Source organism: Leucoraja erinacea, chromosome 3 (genome assembly GCF_028641065.1).
Source record: "Leucoraja erinacea ecotype New England chromosome 3, Leri_hhj_1, whole genome shotgun sequence".
Taxonomy (NCBI): Eukaryota; Metazoa; Chordata; class Chondrichthyes; order Rajiformes; family Rajidae; genus Leucoraja; species Leucoraja erinaceus.
In genome coordinates, this window is record NC_073379.1 from 88,326,388 (window position 1) to 88,346,552 (window position 20,165).

Genomic DNA, 20,165 nt, shown 5'->3' on the forward strand with positions numbered 1-20,165 from the left:
TGTTCCATAATCAGTGGCAAGTATTTAATTGATGGCTAGGATTCAAATTGCATGTGTGTTATATTGGCCAATGCTGCTTGGCTCTATGCTATCGATTGTATAGAACGTAAGACTAATACACCAAATTATGTTCTACATTGCTTTTGTAATCTACAACACTGCCATCAACCAGCAAAGTGACCCATTATATAAATTGAAGTTTCTGCCTTTACCCACCTATTTTCTTTCAAAGGAAGACTTTTACACCAGGTCTATCCTAAAGTAGCATTCTATGGTTGTTGAGAAATTATTACTAGCATTTCTTTCATCAAACACACTTTTTGCAGCAACTACAAGGTATTTGAAACAACATCCATCCATTTATAATGTAATTTCCCCATAACAATGTCTCAAAGCACAATTTGAAGCAGCTTTTGGAGGTCATCACATCAGAAATTAATAAATTAAAACAGTGGTTTGATGTCAACAAATTGTCTTTAAATTTAAGCAAAACAAAGATTATGCTACTTGGAAAACATAAAACAAACTCTCAAGTACAATTGATAATAGATAACATAAGTATAGAAATAGTATACGAAAATAAATTTCTTGGTGTGATCTTAGACCACAAAATCTGCTGGAAACCACATATAAACCACGTCAAAGCAAAATGGCAAAGTCTATAGCAATATTGGGAAAATCAAGATACATTCTGGACCACAAATTATTACATACTCTGTATAATACTCATATTGCCATATCTGAGTTACCGTGTGGAGATATGGGGTAACGCCTACAAAACCAACCTACAGTCGTTATGCACATTACAAAAATAGCAATAAGCTTCATCAATAACGTTGGATATCTTGAACATACCAAGTTATTATTCTTAAAGTCACATACACTGAAGTTCACCGATCTGGTTAAATTTAAGACTGCACAAATCATGTACAAAGCAAGAAATAATTTACTTCCGGGAAACATACAAAACCTGTTTATGGAAAGACAGGGCGGGTATAATTTGAGATGGGAACTTAATTTAAAAAACTCAATGTCAGAACAACTCTTAAAAGTATGTGCATAGCAATCTGTGGAATGGTTTGGAACAGGAGATAAAACTTAGCACAAACATAATTCAGTTTAAAAAGATGTACAAAAACACTTTTTTTTTTTTTTTTTAAAGGATATTGGGATGAGGATAGGTGATTTTGAGTGGGATATTTGTTATACTGATTGTATTGGGAAGGGTGATTATAGGGTGATGGGTTGTATATATGACTAAGAGACACTAGGTGTTTATAGCTGCTAAATTTGTATAAGCAGTTGAATAAGCGGTCGGAATTAATAAGCTTTGACTTCTTCCTGCTCTATTTCGGACACATACGATTCATTTATTGATAAATATTGTTTATCACACTTTATAAATATTCTTGTTTTGGTTTTTGTATGCTGTTTCACACTTACTTTTTAGTTTTTATTCTGTTTGAAGTAAAGAATTAAATAAATAAATACATAAACAACGTTCCTTGCATCTGAAGCATAACTTACTTCTCTTTGCATTTCAGCCCTCTTTTGTTAAAGGTCAAAATGCCATTAGTTCTAATGATGGGTTACATATGCCGACTAACCTTAGGATTAGGTTTATTATCGTCACATACACCAAAGTACAGTGAATAGTTTTGTTTTATAGTCTGTACAATCAATAATACTATACATAACTACAATCAAGTGAAACTCAAGTATAATAGATTGAGCAAAAGGAAGGACACAGAGTGCAGAAAATAATTCACAACATTATAGCGCAACAGATCCAGAGACAAAGTCCAATGTCCTCACTGAGGAGAGTCAAATTGTCCCTTATGGAAGGGCCGTTCAGAAGTGTGATAACAGAAGTAATTTGCCTACTTGGATTTTAAATCTTTCTGCCTCCCCTGCTCCTTATTCCTTATAATTTAGAAAAAAATGATTTGAATCCATAGTGTTTGAGTTATCTAGTTTGAACTATAAATAATTAAAACTATATCTGTCCAATTACACATTATTCCAATTGTACAATTGGCATTACTCTTTACTCCTGTACAATTTGCAAATTTAGACATCTAAAGCTCATCCTGGATTTATGTAGGTCCATTCATGATCTCAGGCTGTCCAAATATCGCTATTTATACAGTGAAAAGGTGAAGCGTGGAATAGCGAATACCAACATACGGCCAGTCATTAAATTAATCTGCTTTTTAAATGTTAGACAAATCAAACCATTTTCAATCCAACTTTGAAAAAGGTTAATATTCCTTGTTTGGAATCTTATCCAATTGCTGTCTGGAAAGCCTTATAAGATAACAGCTGCAACCAGTCTCCTATAAAACTAATAAAAGACACAATTAAAATATTCAAACAAACTAGCCTGACATGACTTACTATTAACAAATCTATACTCAACCTAATTTTTTACACATAACTTTGGTATTAACTATTGAGTATATGCATTTTAAACAAAAATATTTTTCTCTTTCTCTTGATGAGTCAAACCCACATTATGTTAAGGGTTGCAGACGCTCAGCCAAACACTGACATGAAACTGTTTGAAAGGATGTCATTACAGCTGAAGAACTGTTTCATAAATGCCAGGAACTAATCTCTTCTTAATGTACATAGAGATTTCTGTTATTTTGCAGCTAAATAAACCATAAATAACGTCCCTGAGGACGTGGGGTGCCAAGCGAGTAGTGAGAACCCGGAACTTGTGGTTTTCAATATTTAAAAAAAATACTTGGAAAATTATTGGTTTATTATTGTCAAGTGTACAGTGAAAAACTTTGTTTTGTGTGCTCTGCAAGAAAATCATCTATGTGATTACAATCAAATCATATGAGGAACAACAGGCTGTGCAAAAAGAGAAAGGAAGCACAGAATATAATATTATACACAATGGCAGGGAGCTACAGAGAATGTGCTGATAAAAAAAGTGCAAGGGCTGCAACAAGGTAGGTTGGAAGATCAAGAATATATCTCTTAGGTTATGAGAGGAATGTTCAAGAGTCTGATAACTTCACCACTATTGATACAGACTGGGGCTTGTTCTCCACCCCAATGTCGAACACCTTTGTTTTGCCGACATTGAGAAAGAATTGCTGTCTTGGCACCATGTTCTATCTTTGGTTCCCCGTCCCGTCATTGTTCAAAATCTGGCCTACAATGGCAGAGTTATCTGCAAACTTATAAATAGAGTTATCGCAGAATTTAACTATACAGTCATGGGTGCATAGGGAGTATAATAAGGGGCTGAGAAAGCAGCCTTGCGAGGTGTTGAGAATTATCATGGAGGTTGTTTTGTCACCTCTTCTTACTGATTGTGGTATATTGGACAGTAAGTCAATGATCCAGTTGTAATTAACACATAATTGAATGCAAAATGAGGTAAATGAAAATATATATATATTTTTATATGTCACAAATATCAAGTAGACAATCAGGTGGTTTTACAATCCAAATATTTTTTAGGAATTATACTTTATGCTTCCTGATTGAATCAATTATAAAGCAAAAAAATCAACTAGACTCTCACTTTTCATACCCTTTTGAATCCTGTTCAAATTCATCTTCAATCCAAGCATAAATCTGGGTCGCCAAGATTGCAGAAACATCCAGCTCTTGGATATCATGGCTGGTGGCGATGGCAACGCAATTCCTATTAGCCTGAGAAATTAGCAGAAAAATAAATCTTAAGTTTCAACGCCACTAACTGGGTAAAATAACTGACAAATATTTCAACACAATGCAAAGAGCCAATTCCATTAAATGCACAGTAGATTAATACTGTTCCAAAAATTCTGTTTAATTTTCAATTGGAAAGAATGTTATTTAAATTGAAATTCAAGGCATACCTTATTTATTGCGAATGCTGTAATGATGTCCGATTCTTTGTGAACAATCCTCGCTCTACCACCAGGATAACCAGCATCTGTTTCCATCTTTATAAAGTAGAACCAAAAAAATTGTTAAGACGCATTAAAGTAGCTATTTTGCTTTCCATGGTGCAGGAGCACAATCCAACATTAGAACTGCACAGCAAAAATAAATCCATCTAATGCTTTTCTCAGAAATTAACCTTCAGCAATTTTGCCCACACAAGATTGAAAAGCTTTTATTGCACCAATGACATCATGGAATGAAGCAACATCATACAGATTGAATTTTGATAATTTCAAAAAATATTGGTATCCTAGGCACAATTATGCATTTTAGCAAGGAGGTCTTCGTTTCAACTTTTGTGCAACATTAAATTTATGTTTTGAAGCTTGCATTAAGAGTAAATAATACTAACTTGTTATTGACCATCAGATGTATCATTGCAAAAATGAAACATTTCAATCAGAGACTGAGTAATGAGAAACAAAATGAATATCACTGAGAAACTATTAACTCATTAGGAAGCAAAAAAACCCCATAGTAATCCCCACGGTAAGCTTGGATCTAATAATTCTACACCCAATCGTATGTTCAATAGTTTAGTTTCAGAATCATGCATTTATAATGATTCCTTTATTAAAGATGGATATTTAATGGAGCAGTCACCAATGGTAGGGGAAAGAGCCAGTGAGAGTGACTTACAGTTTGATCAAAAGGATAGTTTCGAATAAGTTGTTCGGAAATAGGGGCACAAAAATATTAAAACAGTTTCAAATGGGTCAAACTAATTAAAGAGACTGTAAACAATCGTGGGATTAGGAGAAGAAAGGATATATACTAGGGCTGGGTAAGAACAACAGACTATAGGATGGATGCAGGACTGGTGGAAATTGCAACGGCATAATGGGAAAATGTCTTGGGGACTAAAATTAGAATTTTGCTGAGTAACTGAGTCAGAGTTAAAGGACAGATCTAAGGTGAAAGAAGATCAGGAGAGGTATAGCTGAGTCGTGGCCAGATGTTTAAGAATATGATGGTTTTGTGGTTCAGTTACTGGAATGGTATGGAGAAACAACTGATGACCTAGAAACAAGCGTTTAAAATCCCACCCCACCACCAAGGCATTTAAATTCAAGTGGTTAAAGGCTTGCAGATAGGTCTTGATAATAATGCACATGACAGACTGATCAGCAAAGTTAAAACATATGACACAAAAAGGGACATTAATAGCATGGATATTAAGTTGGTTAAGTAACCGACACGTCATGATGAACGAAGGTGGTGAACAGTGGAATCTCACAGCTATTTGTGCTATGGGCTGGAAAAATCTGGACTTAGATGCAAAGCACAATTTTACAATGTCTAAATTTGAAGCTATCAAAAGTTTTTGCAGTTTTATAAAATGCAAGGAGGATAATGAAAAATTGCTGTAGGAATTAAACAAACCTACTCGTGTGGGCAGACTCATACCGGATGAAGGTTAATACAGAGAAAACGGAGGTGATGTATTTTGGTAGGAATATGAAGGAGAATAGCATTTCTATTCTTAAAAGCGGTGCAGGAACAGAGAGGCCAGGGGATAAGGGAGCTCAAGTCAATGAAAATACCAGTGTAGCTGAAAGAATGGGTAATTAGACATTTTAGGTGTTATCAATTGAGCCAAAGAACATTAAAGCAGGAAGTCATGCTTAATGCAATACAGGTGCAGCCTCAATCTATATTGTCTTCAGTTCTGGTCTCCTTAATGATAAAAATAGCATGAAAGCATCTGATAGGGTTCAGATAAGAGGTATGAAAATGGTTCCTGGGATGACGGGCTACAGTTACAAGGTTCGAGAAACTGTGACTGTTACCCAAGGTGAGATGTGATGAGCATATGAAATGAGGAGTGGATGAAGAAAGAAGCTCCATTTAATGAAGGATTGAAGACTAAAACTCACAGGTATGAAATAAAGTAACAGGGAAGTAAACGAGACCTGAAGATTTTTGGTTGCTTTATGCAAAATATTGTTGAAATCTTGAATACATTGCCGACAAATATGGCGGATGCAGATTCTATTACCACTTTCAAGAGGAACTTGGATAATTATATAAAGAGAACATTGCCACATTATGTAAACCAGTGGAGATATGAAGGGCTGAGTGACCTTCTGTGCCTCAACCATTCGATGATTCTTTGAGAACCAAAGAAATTGGCAGATGAGAAGGTCATTTTGCCCCTCAAATCTGTTCCAACATTCAGTAGCATTGTGGTTGATCTTCTACCTGCATTTATCTTTTATTTCCTCAGTATCTAAAAAGCTATTAACACCTGCTTTCAATATATTCCATGACCGAGCCTCCATAGCCTTGCCGGGTAAAACATTTCAAAGACTCATTCTGCAATGTATGAAGAAATAGCCTCCCATCTTGGTTCTAAATTGTGAACATCTTATTTGGATACCATCACCCTTAGTTTTAGACACCATCCTCATATCTGTCCTGTCACACCAATTGTGAATTTTGTACATTTCTATGAAGTCAACTCATTCTTTTAAATTCGATCTCGTTTGCGAAATATCTTCTTGTCCATCAAATAATAAAAAGTTTGTATCAAAACACTGGCTTTTGAACCACTGGATTGTCAGAAAGACCCACATCTGGTACTAATATCTTTCAGGGAGAAAATCTTACATCTTGTCCAGTCCAGGTGCTCTATGACTCTAGACGATACATTTACTCTCAACAACTTTAAAATCCAACATCAGATCCTACAATAGAGGAAGAACTCATTCAATACCTCAAAACATGTGTCCCATGAGCAAGTGAGATGGAGTTTACAATTCAATACATCATGCTGCTAGCTACCAGTATTATGGATATTATCACAAAGGCCTTCAACTATGCCATTCTTGTTCAAGAATAACTTCTTTAACCCCTCTAACAGATGGTACAGTAAAACCAAATACTCAATGGTACTTTGCACAAACTGCTCCAGATTAATGCAATGTTTACACTGTTGGTTTACAACTGCATGAGCTGTAACACCTGTCCTTATACCACCTCTCTCACTTCCATCCAGGGATCCCAGTAGCCCTTTCAGATGAGACAGAGAGCCACGTGCACCTCTTCCAACCTTGTTTACTGCATCCAATGCTCCTGATGTGGCCTTTTTTGCCTCGGTAAAATCAAGCACAGAGTAAGCAACCATTTTGCTGAACACATGTGCCCTGTGCCAAGGCCTGCTGGAGCTCCTGATTGATAATACTTTAACACGCCTTCCCAACCTTCCCTGACCATTCTATCCTCATCCTCCACAAATGGCAAAGTGAGGACACACACAACCGTGCAGAACATCACCTCATATTCTACTTGGGTAGCCCAACAGTATGAACACTGAATTCTCCAATTTCAACTAATACCCACCTATCACCTCTCTCTTTCACTGCCCCTCCATTCCCTGTTACAAATATTTTTCTCCCACCATCCGTCACCCTGCTTCTTTTCCCTCCTCCCATCCCCAAGTCCCATTATTCCCTATTATCCCCCCTTCTTTCCCCCACCCCTGACCACTTCCTATCCATATTCCTCCCTTTAAATTTACATTTCATTCCTCATCTTCTATCATTTTGTCTCTTTCTCACCAACAGGCTTTGTCACTTAATTCACCTGTCACAGAAGGAATAGGTGTTGTTTTGGGGCGAGACCCTTCTTCAGACTTAAGATGGGTCTCGACCCGAAACATCACCTATTCCTGTTCTCCAGTGGTGTTGTCTGACGCGCTAAGTTACTCCAGTATTTTGTGTCTATCTTCCACCTATCACTTTCCCAGGTTTGCCCCACCCAAACTTCAACTTTCTTCCCCTCACCCCCTCTTCCATAAGTCTGAAGAAATGGCCTTGCTTGAAACATCGTCTGTCCATTCTCTCCATAGATGTTGTCAAACCCACTGCATTCCTCCAGCACTTAGTTTTTTTTGCTTCATTGTACTTCAGTGTTCTCTGTAAATTAGCAGGTACTCTAACCCCAATATTTTCCACCCATCCGTGTCACCAGATCTTTGGAAACTTAAAATCGTGACCATTAAGTGAAGAGTTTAAGGTAAGGAGTTGGTTATCCAGTCTAGAATCAGTCCAATATAAGATGACAAAGATGCTTTATTTTTTTTTAAACAGGCAACTTTATGTCTACTTTTCCAATAAAGAGAGATCTTATCCAGCATTCAAAGTAGCAGTTGGGGGATTTTATTCCGAAAAACAATGTTTATTCCAACCAACAAATGTTCCCTCTCATTATACATCTTTAATTCTTATTTTTGTAAATTGTAAATGAAACACGTTCGAAACCAAAAAAGTTTACTTCATGGTAAAAGTGCAATGGTAAAACTAACCCCTTGTCTTCTTATTCCCAGTTTGCTATACAGCACATTAAAAAAATAGATTTGAACATTCGCATGCTGTTACCCTCTTAGGTTATGGAGTGCATGAAAAGTATTTCCCTTGCTGGAGCTTACTCTTAGATTTAGACTCTTCTTTACTCTATCTAATTACCTTAGACGAGATGTCAACATTGCATTAAAGCAGAGAGCATTTTCAGGAGAGAATGCTAAATTTGGTGCCAAAGCTGATTATGAACAGTGGAGCTGTACCTTGTTGATGCTAGGTTCCTCCGTCATAGAATTTCTGACTTTTTCATTGGAGTTGTCTACTGACTACATCACAGAACAATGAACAGCCACAACACAATGGTTTAAAAAAAAGAGATGAATTAAAGCATGAGTTAGAAAACATTGTTAGAGATTTAGCTCTGTCGTTAACATGAAAAACAGTTACTGGTCCTAAAATAGGCATCACATCTTAAAACAGCACTGGCATTTCTCCTATCCAAATATCTTATGAAGACTATACTCAAGGAATATCAAAATATTTTTCATGATAACGTTAACAGAATTATATTAAATATTTGGGATTTTTCCCCTTAAACTCAATTAAAATAGGGTTTTGTAATCTAAGGGATTCAACTTATTTATATTTGAATAGAAGATTGCCAGGTGAAACTGTAGGTAAACTAGTTTAAGGTAATACAACTTAGATACATAAGCAAAAATCTCACTTCTTTATGCCAAACTAAGAATGGGGCGAATGCAGGTGATGTATCAGCTGGAAATTTAATAAATGTAATTTACATTAAATAAATATGAAGCAATATAAGAGAAAGAAAAAAAGCAAATACAGTGGAAATGCACGGTAAAATTATCACATCAATAGCAAGACGATGAAAGGTATTAAAAAGTCAGACTTACTGTACTTTACCTTCTTTGAAACAAAATTTGAAATACACGATCAATCAATCTTTAAAAGACATATTGAAGTCCATTGTTGTTGGAACATTTATGGAGCTGACCAATTATTGATGGTAGACTATTATTGATGGAGTCAGCAAGGGGCAGAAAATATTCGAAAGAAAATGGTAGAAACAAATTTCCCCTTTTAATTTCCCATCATCTTCAACTGTAATTATTTTCTATCCTTCAAATTTATCACTGAGGTGATACATTTGAAGGATAGAAAAAAATTGCAGTTGAAGATGATGGGAAATTAAAAGGGGAAAAATAAAAAGTCATGTTTTGTCTTGTATACAAAGGAGGACGTTTTGGTCAATGATATCAAAGACCAAAGACTGATAATGCATTCCAAAGGCAAAGTTGACTGTCATTTAAAATGCAGCCAGGAAGGAAAGCGGTCTAGATAACACTGGAAATGGAAACAGGTAAAATACAAAATAAATAGAGAAACGTGTAGATTTGTGGTAATTATCCAACCACCGATAATATGTACAAAACATGAAAATTATCAGTTATAAACAGAAAAGAATAACACTTTAAACTTTGTAATTGTTATAATACAGACCTCATTTGGACATCTTTTTTTGGTGAAAATATTTCTAATGAAAGTCTCTTGCACCTCTTCCTGTTTCACAAGATACTGCCAAAGTCTTTTAACTGGAAGTGCAGTATGATGTTTTGACCTAGAAACAAAAGGTCATCACAATGGAGCAGTAATTGGTGTTCTGGTAGAAAGTTGCACACAATATCACAATGCAAATTGAAAGAAACACATTTGACCATCTTAGATGAAAATGACTATATAAGAAAATAAATACAGTAATGTTGCCTTTGCAGTCAACAGTAAAGATTCATTACAAAGTAAACAAAAACATGCCAGTGTCTAGATCTCATTACAATACAATACAATTTTATTTGTCATTTGAATCTCACTGAGGTTCAAATGAAGCAGTTCGATGAGCTGGCCTACAGGGAGGAGGTCCAGCACTTAGCAGCATGGTGCGCTGACAACAACCTGACCCTTAACTCCAAGAAGACCAAGGAGCTCATTGTAGACTTCAGGAAGTCCAGAGGCGGCACGCACACCCCCATCCACATTAACGGGACGGAGGTGGAACGTGTTTCTAGCTTCAGGTTCCTGGGAGTCAACATCTCCGATGACCTCTCTTGGACCCACAATACCTCTACTCTGATCAAGAAGGCTCATCAGCGTCTCTTCTTCCTGAGGAGACTGAAGAAGGTCCATCTGTCTCCTCAGATCCTGGTGAACTTCTACCGCTGCACCATCGAGAGCATCCTTACCAACTGCATCACAGTATGGTATGGCAACTGCTCTGTCTCCGACCGGAAGGCATTGCAGAGGGTGGTGAAAATTGCCCAACGCATCACCGGTTCCACGCTCCCCTCCATTGAGTCTGTCCAAAGCAAGCGCTGTCTGCGGAGGGCGCTCAGCATCGCCAAGGACTGCTCTCACCCCAACCATGGACTGTTTACCCTTCTACCATCCGGGAGGCGCTACAGGTCTCTCTCCGTTGCCGAACCAGCAGGTCGAGGAACAGCTTCTTTCCGGCGGCTGTCACTCTACTCAACAACGTACCTCGGTGGTGACTGCCAATCACCACACCCCCCCCGGACACTTATTATTTTTTATTCAAATCGTTTGCTATGTCGCTCTTCAAGGGAGATGCTAAATGCATTTCGTTGTCTCTGTACTGTACACTGACAATGACAATTAAAATTGAATCTGATTCTGAATCTGAATCTGAATGAAATGTTTTTTCTGCAGTCGTACACACAAGAAAAAGACCCAAGACACAACACAATTTACACAAACATCTATCACAGCGCATCTCCTCCTCGCTGTGATGGAAGGCAAAAACTTATCCCTCACCTGCACTCCCCATTCCCCTCCCAATGTCAGAGTCAAAGCCCCCGGCGGGCGATGGCAATTGTCCCGCGGCCATTAACGCCGCGCAGGGTGGTGCAAGGCCGCACTCTGGGTCTTGGTGTTGGAGCCCCCGGCGGGCGCTAGCAAAGTCCCGCAGCCATTCCACGCCACGCGGGGCGGTGATGTAAGGCCCCGCTCCAGGTCATCTTCAACTCCGCAACTCGGGCAGGAGAAGTCGCCGTTGCGGAAGCCCCGAAAAGCGGTCTCCCAGCAGGGACCCGCGGGCTTCCGGTATTACTGTCCACCAGACCTGCGGTAAGCCTCCGAATCTCTGGGGGTCCGGTCGCAGCAGCGCACCACCACCGCTCCTCCCGCTCCGAACTCGGCCAGCTTTACGATGATGAGTAGGTCCGCAGCTCCACGACTGGAGCCCTAGGTCGTTCCTGCTGGAGGCCGCTCCACGTTGCTCAGCCCCAACGACAACGGAGACCCGACAAGGAAAAGGTCGGGTTCTCCGTGCAGGGGAAAGATTTTAAAAGTTTCCCCACCCCCCGCCCCCCACACACACATACCCCGTCAAAAAAAATAAAAACGACATTGAAACAAGACCAAAAATAATAAAAAGACAGACGGACTGCAGAGGCCGCTGCGACGTGAGTCGCGCCGCCCACCGGACATTAAATTCTGTTCATAACCCCAGGCTTTCAGAATTGATGATTGTCATTTTGCCTCAAGGTGTTTGTTCTTAAAACAATGCAAAATAAATTGCACGACCATACAATACAAAGTCCTATATCACGTCTCAAATTCCTTTCAGAAATTCAAAGTTTTCTTTATTACCAAGTTCTTGTGTTAATACAATGCTTGTTCCAGCATCCCTCAATTTCTTTTTTTAAATATTACCTGAGGGTGTCCCGACAGAAAAAATGAAGATTAAAAAGAAATTGAAGATTCTGGAAAGCTAAAATTAAAAAAAGGCTGGAAATACACAGCATGTTAGGCAGCATCTGTGGCAAGAAAACAGTTAACATTTCCAGATGAAGATTCATCGGCACTTCATTCTGATGCCAGTTATTAAGCCGATTTCCTGTTTCTAATACAAGACAAAATAATATTTTTTTTATATCATAAAAGATAATAATAGTTTTGTTATCCACTCCACCAAGACCTTAATTTGCAAACGAATAATCCTCTGTGATCAAAAGAAATTAATCTAAGTATCTCAAAGATTTTGACATAATAATAGTTTCCAATTGCTGGCATCATTTACTGTATGATTTAATGTTCTTCTTTAATGGGACATTCAAAACAGATAAAACACTTGTTCAACCTGTAGCATCTAAAATGGATTATCAATTCTTTATTCTTATAATGAATGGCTCTACTGGTATGAACTAAAGTGCCATATGTCTTTTTTCATAGCTTTAATAATCTTAACATAGGTATGTTACAAAACCTACCTGAATCGTGGCTGAGAATCTGCCCCACCCCGTGTGCGCGATTTTGGCGCTGTTTAGAGGGGGCGGGTTTAAAACGCGATTTTTACTAGGCTGTTGCAATCAAAAATGTTCAGCCTAGTAAATCATTAACGGAAAATCGCTGAAAGACCCCGTCGCAAAAGGTATTATTAGTTTTTATGGCCTTGTATAATAGTTATAGTAATTTAAAAATCACTCTCTAAACCCGCGACCTCTCGCAGCCCCAGGGTTTTATAAAGCAAACAATTAAAGGTATGTACCTTATTTTTACATTAAAAGGGGCTTCTTAAGAACCCTGTATATAAAGTTTTCTATAGCGAATAGTTCATTTTGGGCTCTTTATACCCCGCAGTGTTTTTCTGGGCATTTGAGGGCACAAATCCACTTCAATGTGAACGTTCTAAACCAGCGCGTTCACAGGAACCCACTAGAAAGCCCATTTAAATTGACTTTAATTTACAGCAATTGAACACTAAATTCCTTCCATTTGGCCTATAAATTGATGTAAATGAGATTTAAAAATCATGTTTTATTGTGAATTATTTGTGAATATTATTTGGACACTTAGGCTATTTAAAAATGTTAATCATTTATTAAGAAATGGATAGATGTTTAGATTTAGTAATTGAAGTTTGAAATTAGCTACAATTGGGTAACTAACTAATTATATGCTTTAATTTCAGGTCCTCCAAGTAAGATTATTTTATATTTGTTTCAGAATGGTTCAATCTATGATAACTGAAAATTTCATTCAGTTCTCTTAATTTTTAAGAAGGTTATGGGCTTTTGACTGTCCTCGATCACAGCTTTTTTGTTATGTCCATAGAAAATCAATAGGGAACAAGATGCTAATTTCCGAGTATGAAAATGGCCATAACTTTTTTATTACTTGAGATATGAAAGTGAATTAGGTGTCAAATTAAACTTATTGTTATGCTTTATCTGATGGGATAAATTGCAGACTTGATTTTTTAAATCTCAAAATTTTGTAACATTGCTACTTAATATGGCTAAGCCAATGTGACATGTTACATTTATTTACCTATACAAGTGCCAATAAAAATGTCAAACCCCTGCCATTCAACAATTTTACTATTGCAGAATCTCGCATCCTAAATAATACTGGTCAGGAACTTAAATGAACACGCTACATGTGCAACATGGCTGCAAGAATAAGGATATTGTTATTGATTGACTATCAAAAGCCTTTCCAGTACCTGCATGACCCAACCCACAAGCAATGAAAAATGTTTATTTGCTTGAGTAGTCCTTCAAATTAAAAACTATTTTGTACAATGTGGCCTACTTGATTGGATTTATCTTCACCATCCCTGTATTCTGAATGTCTCCCGGATATCTTGGTAAATATCTCCAGTGCCTTAGCAAACACCTTGCCAAAAATCCTTCAACAACACTCTCAGCCCTGTAACATCATTTGCCTCAAAGAGTCAGCACCTCGAGGCAGCATTTCTTCATCTTCTCAAGTGATGATCAATAACCACTGGAGTAATCCAATATTAAATTATACACACCCCAATAATAATTAATAACCAATCTTAAATTTTGGTCATTTTTCGATAAACAATTTTAAGCTTGCATTCTTACATCAGTTCCACTTCATTAACAAAATTTACTTCATTAATTGGAAATAGAAATAGAAATGCATATTTCCCTCTTGGACACAAATCACACAAAATATCAGAAACAATAACTTTGAATATAACAATAACTTTTGAATTAGTCCACCTCGTGATCAGTATAATCATTCAACATCATTGCATTATTCCTCTTACTTGAATGGCGTATTTGTCGGTTCTAGTAACACTTTATGGATGAGAAGGGCAGGACCTGAAGATATTGTGCCTTCATTGGCATGCATTGAGATGAAGTCTGGAGGTGGACCACCAAATAACTCAAGTCGTCGAAGTAGTACCTGTTCCCAGTGCTGAAGTGTCTTTAAAATTGCATGACAAGAAGGAGAACAAACCGGGAGTTCTGCAAGAGAGAAATAAACTTGAAAACAACAAAACTATACAGTTAAATCTGTGTAAAAATATATTGATGAATTGCAAACACAATTAAAGTTGCTCAGGTTTCCCTTCCAGGTTATCTATATCTTTATTTATATATATATATATATACTTGACTAAGTGGGACCCGTTGGGTCCCAGCATCACTGGAGCGCTAGAATAGGTATTGTGGGCTGAAGGGACTGGTTTCCAGAGGGTTAGTATGGACATTGTGGGCCAAATGGATTCTTGTGCTCGCAGCTCATTCACGGCTGGTGGGCTGGCAGTTGACTCACGGCTATTCCTTGAAATTCCATTTCAAGCAGGGTGCAAATCCACCAAATTCAAGTGCAGTTTCATACCATTTCAAGCAGGGTGCAAGGCCACTAAAGACAGCGAGTCATGACCTCTCCCTCCTCCATCTTGCAGAGACAGCCACGCCCAAACTTCTGGGTTTTATAGTCCCTTCCCCCACCAACCAGAAGGGGTGTGGCCTTTATGGCATGATTGACAGGAAAGCGAATCTCAACATTTTCTAAACACTAATAACTCTTTTATTTTTCATTGATGAGAAAAATCCTCGGCACCTGATGAGCGGAGGGAGACTGAGTAAGATGGTCAAAAATCACAGCAGTACGTGGCATTGTTTTTTCTAAAATCAATATAAAGTGCAAACAGGAAGTGGTCAAGATTGGACTTTTAATTATATAGAAGGCAAGGCAACTTTAATTAGGCAACACAGCTTTAGCATTTCCAAACCAAAGGCAACACAGCTTTAGCATTTCACCTCTCCACCAATTCACCCGAGGATTTAACAGTCGTTACTTGTGGGCGGAGCACCAAGGCAAATTCCTTGTATGTGAATACTTGGCCAATAAACTTACTTACTTACTTATTAAAAATAATATATATACAACCAAAACATACACTTAACAGGACAAAAAATAAAAAAAGAGACAGATGGACTGCCGACAGGCGCCGCCATCTTATATATATATATTATATATCTGATACATATATATAATCATACACTTATTAAAAGTCTGTGTGTGTATGTGGTTGTCTTTACATCTTCGCAAAAACACCACGCGGTAACAATTACATATTTTGATTTACCCCATCTAAGCAGAGACCATCTTCACTGAACATTTTAGCTTTATTTCTCGACATCACGGATTAAAAGTTAAAAAAAATCAAAGGACTTTGAATTTAAAATGACCAGCTTCAACTGATGACATCACAGTGGCTCGGCTAGCAGGGAATGGGTTTGTTGGGGGAGCAGACCCAACATGGGGGGGTTTGTTGGGGGAGCAGATTAACTATTAAAATCTGAACTTGGATGTGTGAATTTGTTTGTTCATGTGTGATCACATTGTCTCGAAAAAACCCGACACGGTAACAGTAAATCTTTTACATATTCAGGTAGAGATTTTTCCCCATGGAATCCAAAATTGCCTAATCTTAAAATGTCATGCTTTATTTCTTGAGTTATTAATGAAAAGTTAAAAAATCTGCAAAACTTTGATTTTAAAATGGTTTTCCTGTTAAAATCATTTCTCACAGCTTCCAACACTTCGATACAAGGCCACAAGACAAGAACACTGGCAGGAACACTCTGAACTTTTCAGCTCAATGGCATCTCACAGCAAGTGCACATTTGCAACAATGTTGCCATCGTAGCTCCTGGCACGACAGGAGGGGGAGGGTCAATTGGTATTGCAATTGGGAAGATGCTATTGGGATTTGTTTTTCAACTCCAGTGGTGGGGGAGGCTCACGACCTATGATCTTTGCTGAGGAGTGCTCGAAACCTTCGGAAACGGGTTGAGTTGGAGGACCACGCCCGTGGGTGCTACAGGTAGGGGACAGGTGCGTTGGGGGAGCAGACCCAACGGGTCTGTACTTGGTCTAGTACCTATTAAAACTCTAATAGTGTGTGTGTGTGTGATTGTGTGTGTGTGTGTGTGTGTGTGTGTGTGTGTGTGTGTGTGTGTGTGTGTGTGTGTGTGTGTGTGTGTGTGTGTGTGTGTGTGTGTGTGTGTGTGTGTGTGTGTGTGTGTGTGTGTGTGTGGTGTCTTAGCGAAAAAAACATTCCGGTGTTGACATTTTTCCCGTTCCCGTCGAGTCCAAAATCACCTTATCTGAAAATTTCATGGTTTATTTCTCGACTTACTTCTGAAAATGTAAAAAAAATATCAAGACTTTGAATTTAAATAAGCAGCTCTTGCTGATGAAGTCATAATGTATCTTCCCGTCTCACACAGAATCTTCCACTCGCTTCGACTGACGTCCCCCCCCCCCCTCCCCCGCCTTCCCCCCTTCCCCGCCCCCCCTCCCCGGTTATTCAAAGGACACCCCCAACCCCTCCCTCACCGGCCCCTCTTCCTCTCTGGGATGGGGTAAAAGGAGCTAATGAATAATATTATAATAATATCAAAGGGGGGGGGGGGTTAGTGTGTGTGTGTGGGTGATGGTTAGTGTGTGTGTGAGACGTCGCAGGCCGCCCAACCCCCCCCCCCCCTTTGGTCTAGTATGTGTAAATATGTATATGTATAGGCGTGGCGCGAGCGTACTTGGCATGGTGCGGGCAGTGGGGGGTGGAGGAGAGCCGGGCTGCCAAATGAAGAGAGAGAGAAGCGGCTTCTGATTCTATAAACCCACAGCTGGAATGAGCGCGCAAGGCTTCACGAGCTGCGCCAACAGTGATGATAAGGTTCAGAGTGCGAGGAGTCGCTGCCCCGAGATGTGTAGAACAAAGAAGCTACAGCGGAACGGAGATGTAGAATTTTGTTCTGCAGAAGTTTCTCGATCTCTCTGCGCCTTTAATCCACAGTGGCAGGGGGGGTAGGGCGGGGCCTGGAGGCAGGTGGGCCTGGATTGGTCGGCATGTGGCATTGTGACGTCAGATTGAATGGCCCTCAGCCAGCAATCGGAATGAATGGCTGCAGTTTAACAAAGACGTAACCAACATCATTCAAGCCACAGCCAAAGGAGATGTACCGAAAATTGAGCCGCGGGACTTACTTACCATCACACCCCAACCATGGACTGTTTGCCCTCCTCCCATCAGGGAGGCGGTACAGGAGCCTCAGGTCACGTACCAGCAGGATGAGGAAAAGCTTCTATAACAACACAATCACACTGCTGAACTCGGAGTCCCGACGATAGACTTCTCTGGTCCCTCCGTCCCCCTTTGTTTAATCATTCTGTATTTCCTGATTATTCTGTATCTTCTCTCTTTCTATTTTTTTCTTGTTTTTTCTCTTTATGTACAACTACTACGGTCTGACGCAAAACTGCATTTCGTTGTACTGATACTTGTATTTGTGCGATGACATTAAAGTTGAATTGAATTGAATTGAATTGAATTGAATTGAATGTAGATTGAGCCGCGGGACTTACTTGCCATCACCCGGTGGGAGTCACAACATTGGAGGCCTGGTTCGCCTCAGCGCAGAGGGAGAACAAGGAGGGAAGAGACAAAGACTTAAGATTTTTGCCTTCCATCACAGTGAGGAGGTGTCTGGTGGATGTTAAATTTGTGTTTATTGTGTGTTTATTATATGTATGACTGCAAGGCAACGAAATTTTGTTCGAAATGACAATAAAGTCTCCAAGATTCCAAGATCGCCGACTCCAAACAATGACTGCCATCATAGTCAGTTATGCCTCGGAAAGATTTAGTCATCGCGAGAAAGGTGTCACCAAGCCCACCACCTACGCTATGATCCGCAGGGCCACTAAAATACATCAACTGCGGCTGGAGCTTCGAACCCTCAAAAACCAGTACAATAGATCTACCGAAGAGAAGCAAGCCTTGGCAAACCTACGAAACATCCTAAGGGAAAGGTTTATAACTCTCCGCAGAGCAGAGTGACACAGGAGAAGAGGAAGAGAGAGAGCTGGGGAGCGAGCTGCGTTCATTTCCAATCCCTTTGGCTTTACCAAGCGATTAATTGGGGACAAGCGCAGTGGCCACCTCATGTGCTCAACAGATGAAGTCAATCGCTTCCTCCATGACACCCCGAGCGATCCAGTGAGGGAACAGAAGATCGAAACCAACTAAGGTCTCATCAGCCCAGCCCCCCCAACAACAGAGTTCAATCTGAGGGAGCCAAGTCTGAAGGAGTTGAGGAGGTCATCAAGGCGGCACGCTCAGCCTCTGTGCCAGGCTCTAGTGCGTACCATACATAGTGTATAAGCACTGCCAGGAGCTCCTTCGACACCTATGGAAGATCTTGAAGGTGGGGTGGCGAAGGGGAAGAGTTGCTGACCAGTACAGGAGGGCTGAGGGAGTTTGGATCCCGAAAGAGGAAAACTCAAAGAACATCAATCAGTTTCGGTCAATCTCGCTGCTGAGCGTCGAAGGGAAGGTGTTTTTCAACATTGTCTCCCGAAGATTAACTGAGTTTCTCCTCAAAAACAGCTACATCGACCCCTCAGTGCAGAAGGGTGGAATTCCGGGAATTCCCAGCTGCTTGGAGCGCACTGGATTAGTCATGCAGCTCATTAGAGAAGCCCATGAAAACAGAGGCAACCTAGTTGTTGTGTGGTTGGACCTCGCCAATGCCGATGGGTCCATACCGTACAAACTGGTTGAGCTTGCAATTCACCAACACCATGATCAAGGTCCTGATCAAGAGCAAGGTCCGGATCCTGGATTATTACCATAATTTCAGGCTAAGTGTGACTTCTGGGTCAGAAACATCAGACTGGTTTCAGCTTGGAAAAGGAATAATAACGGGCTGCACTATTTCTGTTATTCTTTTTGCTCTTGCCATGAACATGGTGGCCAAGTCAGCCGAGGTGGAATGCAGTGGCCCCCTAACCAAGTCTGGTGTACGACAGCCCCCAATAAGAGCATTTATGGACGACCTTACCATCACCACAACATCGGTCCCAGGAAGTAGGTGGATCCTACAAGGTCTTGAGAAACTTATCACCTGGGCAAGGATGAGTTTCAAGCCTACAGTCAAGGTCCATGGTGCTGAAGAAAGGGAAGGTGACTGACAGATTCCACTTCTTACTATCTGGAACTGCCATTCCCTCCATCACTGAGCAACCTGTCAAGAGTTTGGTGAAGGTTTTTGGCGCAACTCTGAAAGGCTCTGCCGCCATTCAAAAGCCCATAAAAGACCTTGAAGCCTGGTTCACCAAAGTCGACAAGTCAGGTCTGCCAGGCAGATTCAAGGCTTGGATCTATCAGCATTCCACCCTGCCCCGAGTCCTGTGGCCTCTGCTGGTTTACCCTGTTCCATTGACCACAGCCGAGTCCCTCGAAAGGAAGATCAGCGGCTTTCTCCGCAGGTGGCTTGGCCTTCCCCGCAGCCTCAACAGTGCAGCACTGTATGGGACCAGTAACATCTTGCAGCTCCCATTCAATGGCCTCACGGAAGAGTTGATGGTGGCGCGAACAAGAGAAGCTCTGCAGTACAGGGAGTCCAGTGACCAGAAGGTGTCATCGGCTGGCATCGAGGTGAGAACAGGGGGAAAATGGAGGATGATGAAAGCAGTGGAGGTAGTAGAGTCACTCCTAAGGCAAAAGACATTGGTGGGAGTCATGGCAACGGGCAGTGCGGG

At 40.0% G+C, this 20,165-nt stretch overlaps 1 protein-coding gene across 1 annotated transcript in view; it reads right to left on the bottom strand.

Moving 5' to 3' along the window:
* The window catches only part of LOC129694298 (dmX-like protein 1), a 216,936-nt gene that overhangs the window by 28,740 nt on the left and 168,031 nt on the right, over positions 1-20,165 (bottom strand). The window contains exons 33-37 of the mRNA XM_055631009.1: positions 14,371-14,572; positions 9,777-9,894; positions 8,516-8,578; positions 3,864-3,950; positions 3,545-3,675 (exon numbers count right to left, since the gene is read on the bottom strand). Coding sequence (XP_055486984.1) covers positions 3,545-3,675; positions 3,864-3,950; positions 8,516-8,578; positions 9,777-9,894; positions 14,371-14,572 — 601 coding nt within the window. The remainder of the gene's footprint in view (positions 1-3,544; positions 3,676-3,863; positions 3,951-8,515; positions 8,579-9,776; positions 9,895-14,370; positions 14,573-20,165) is intronic.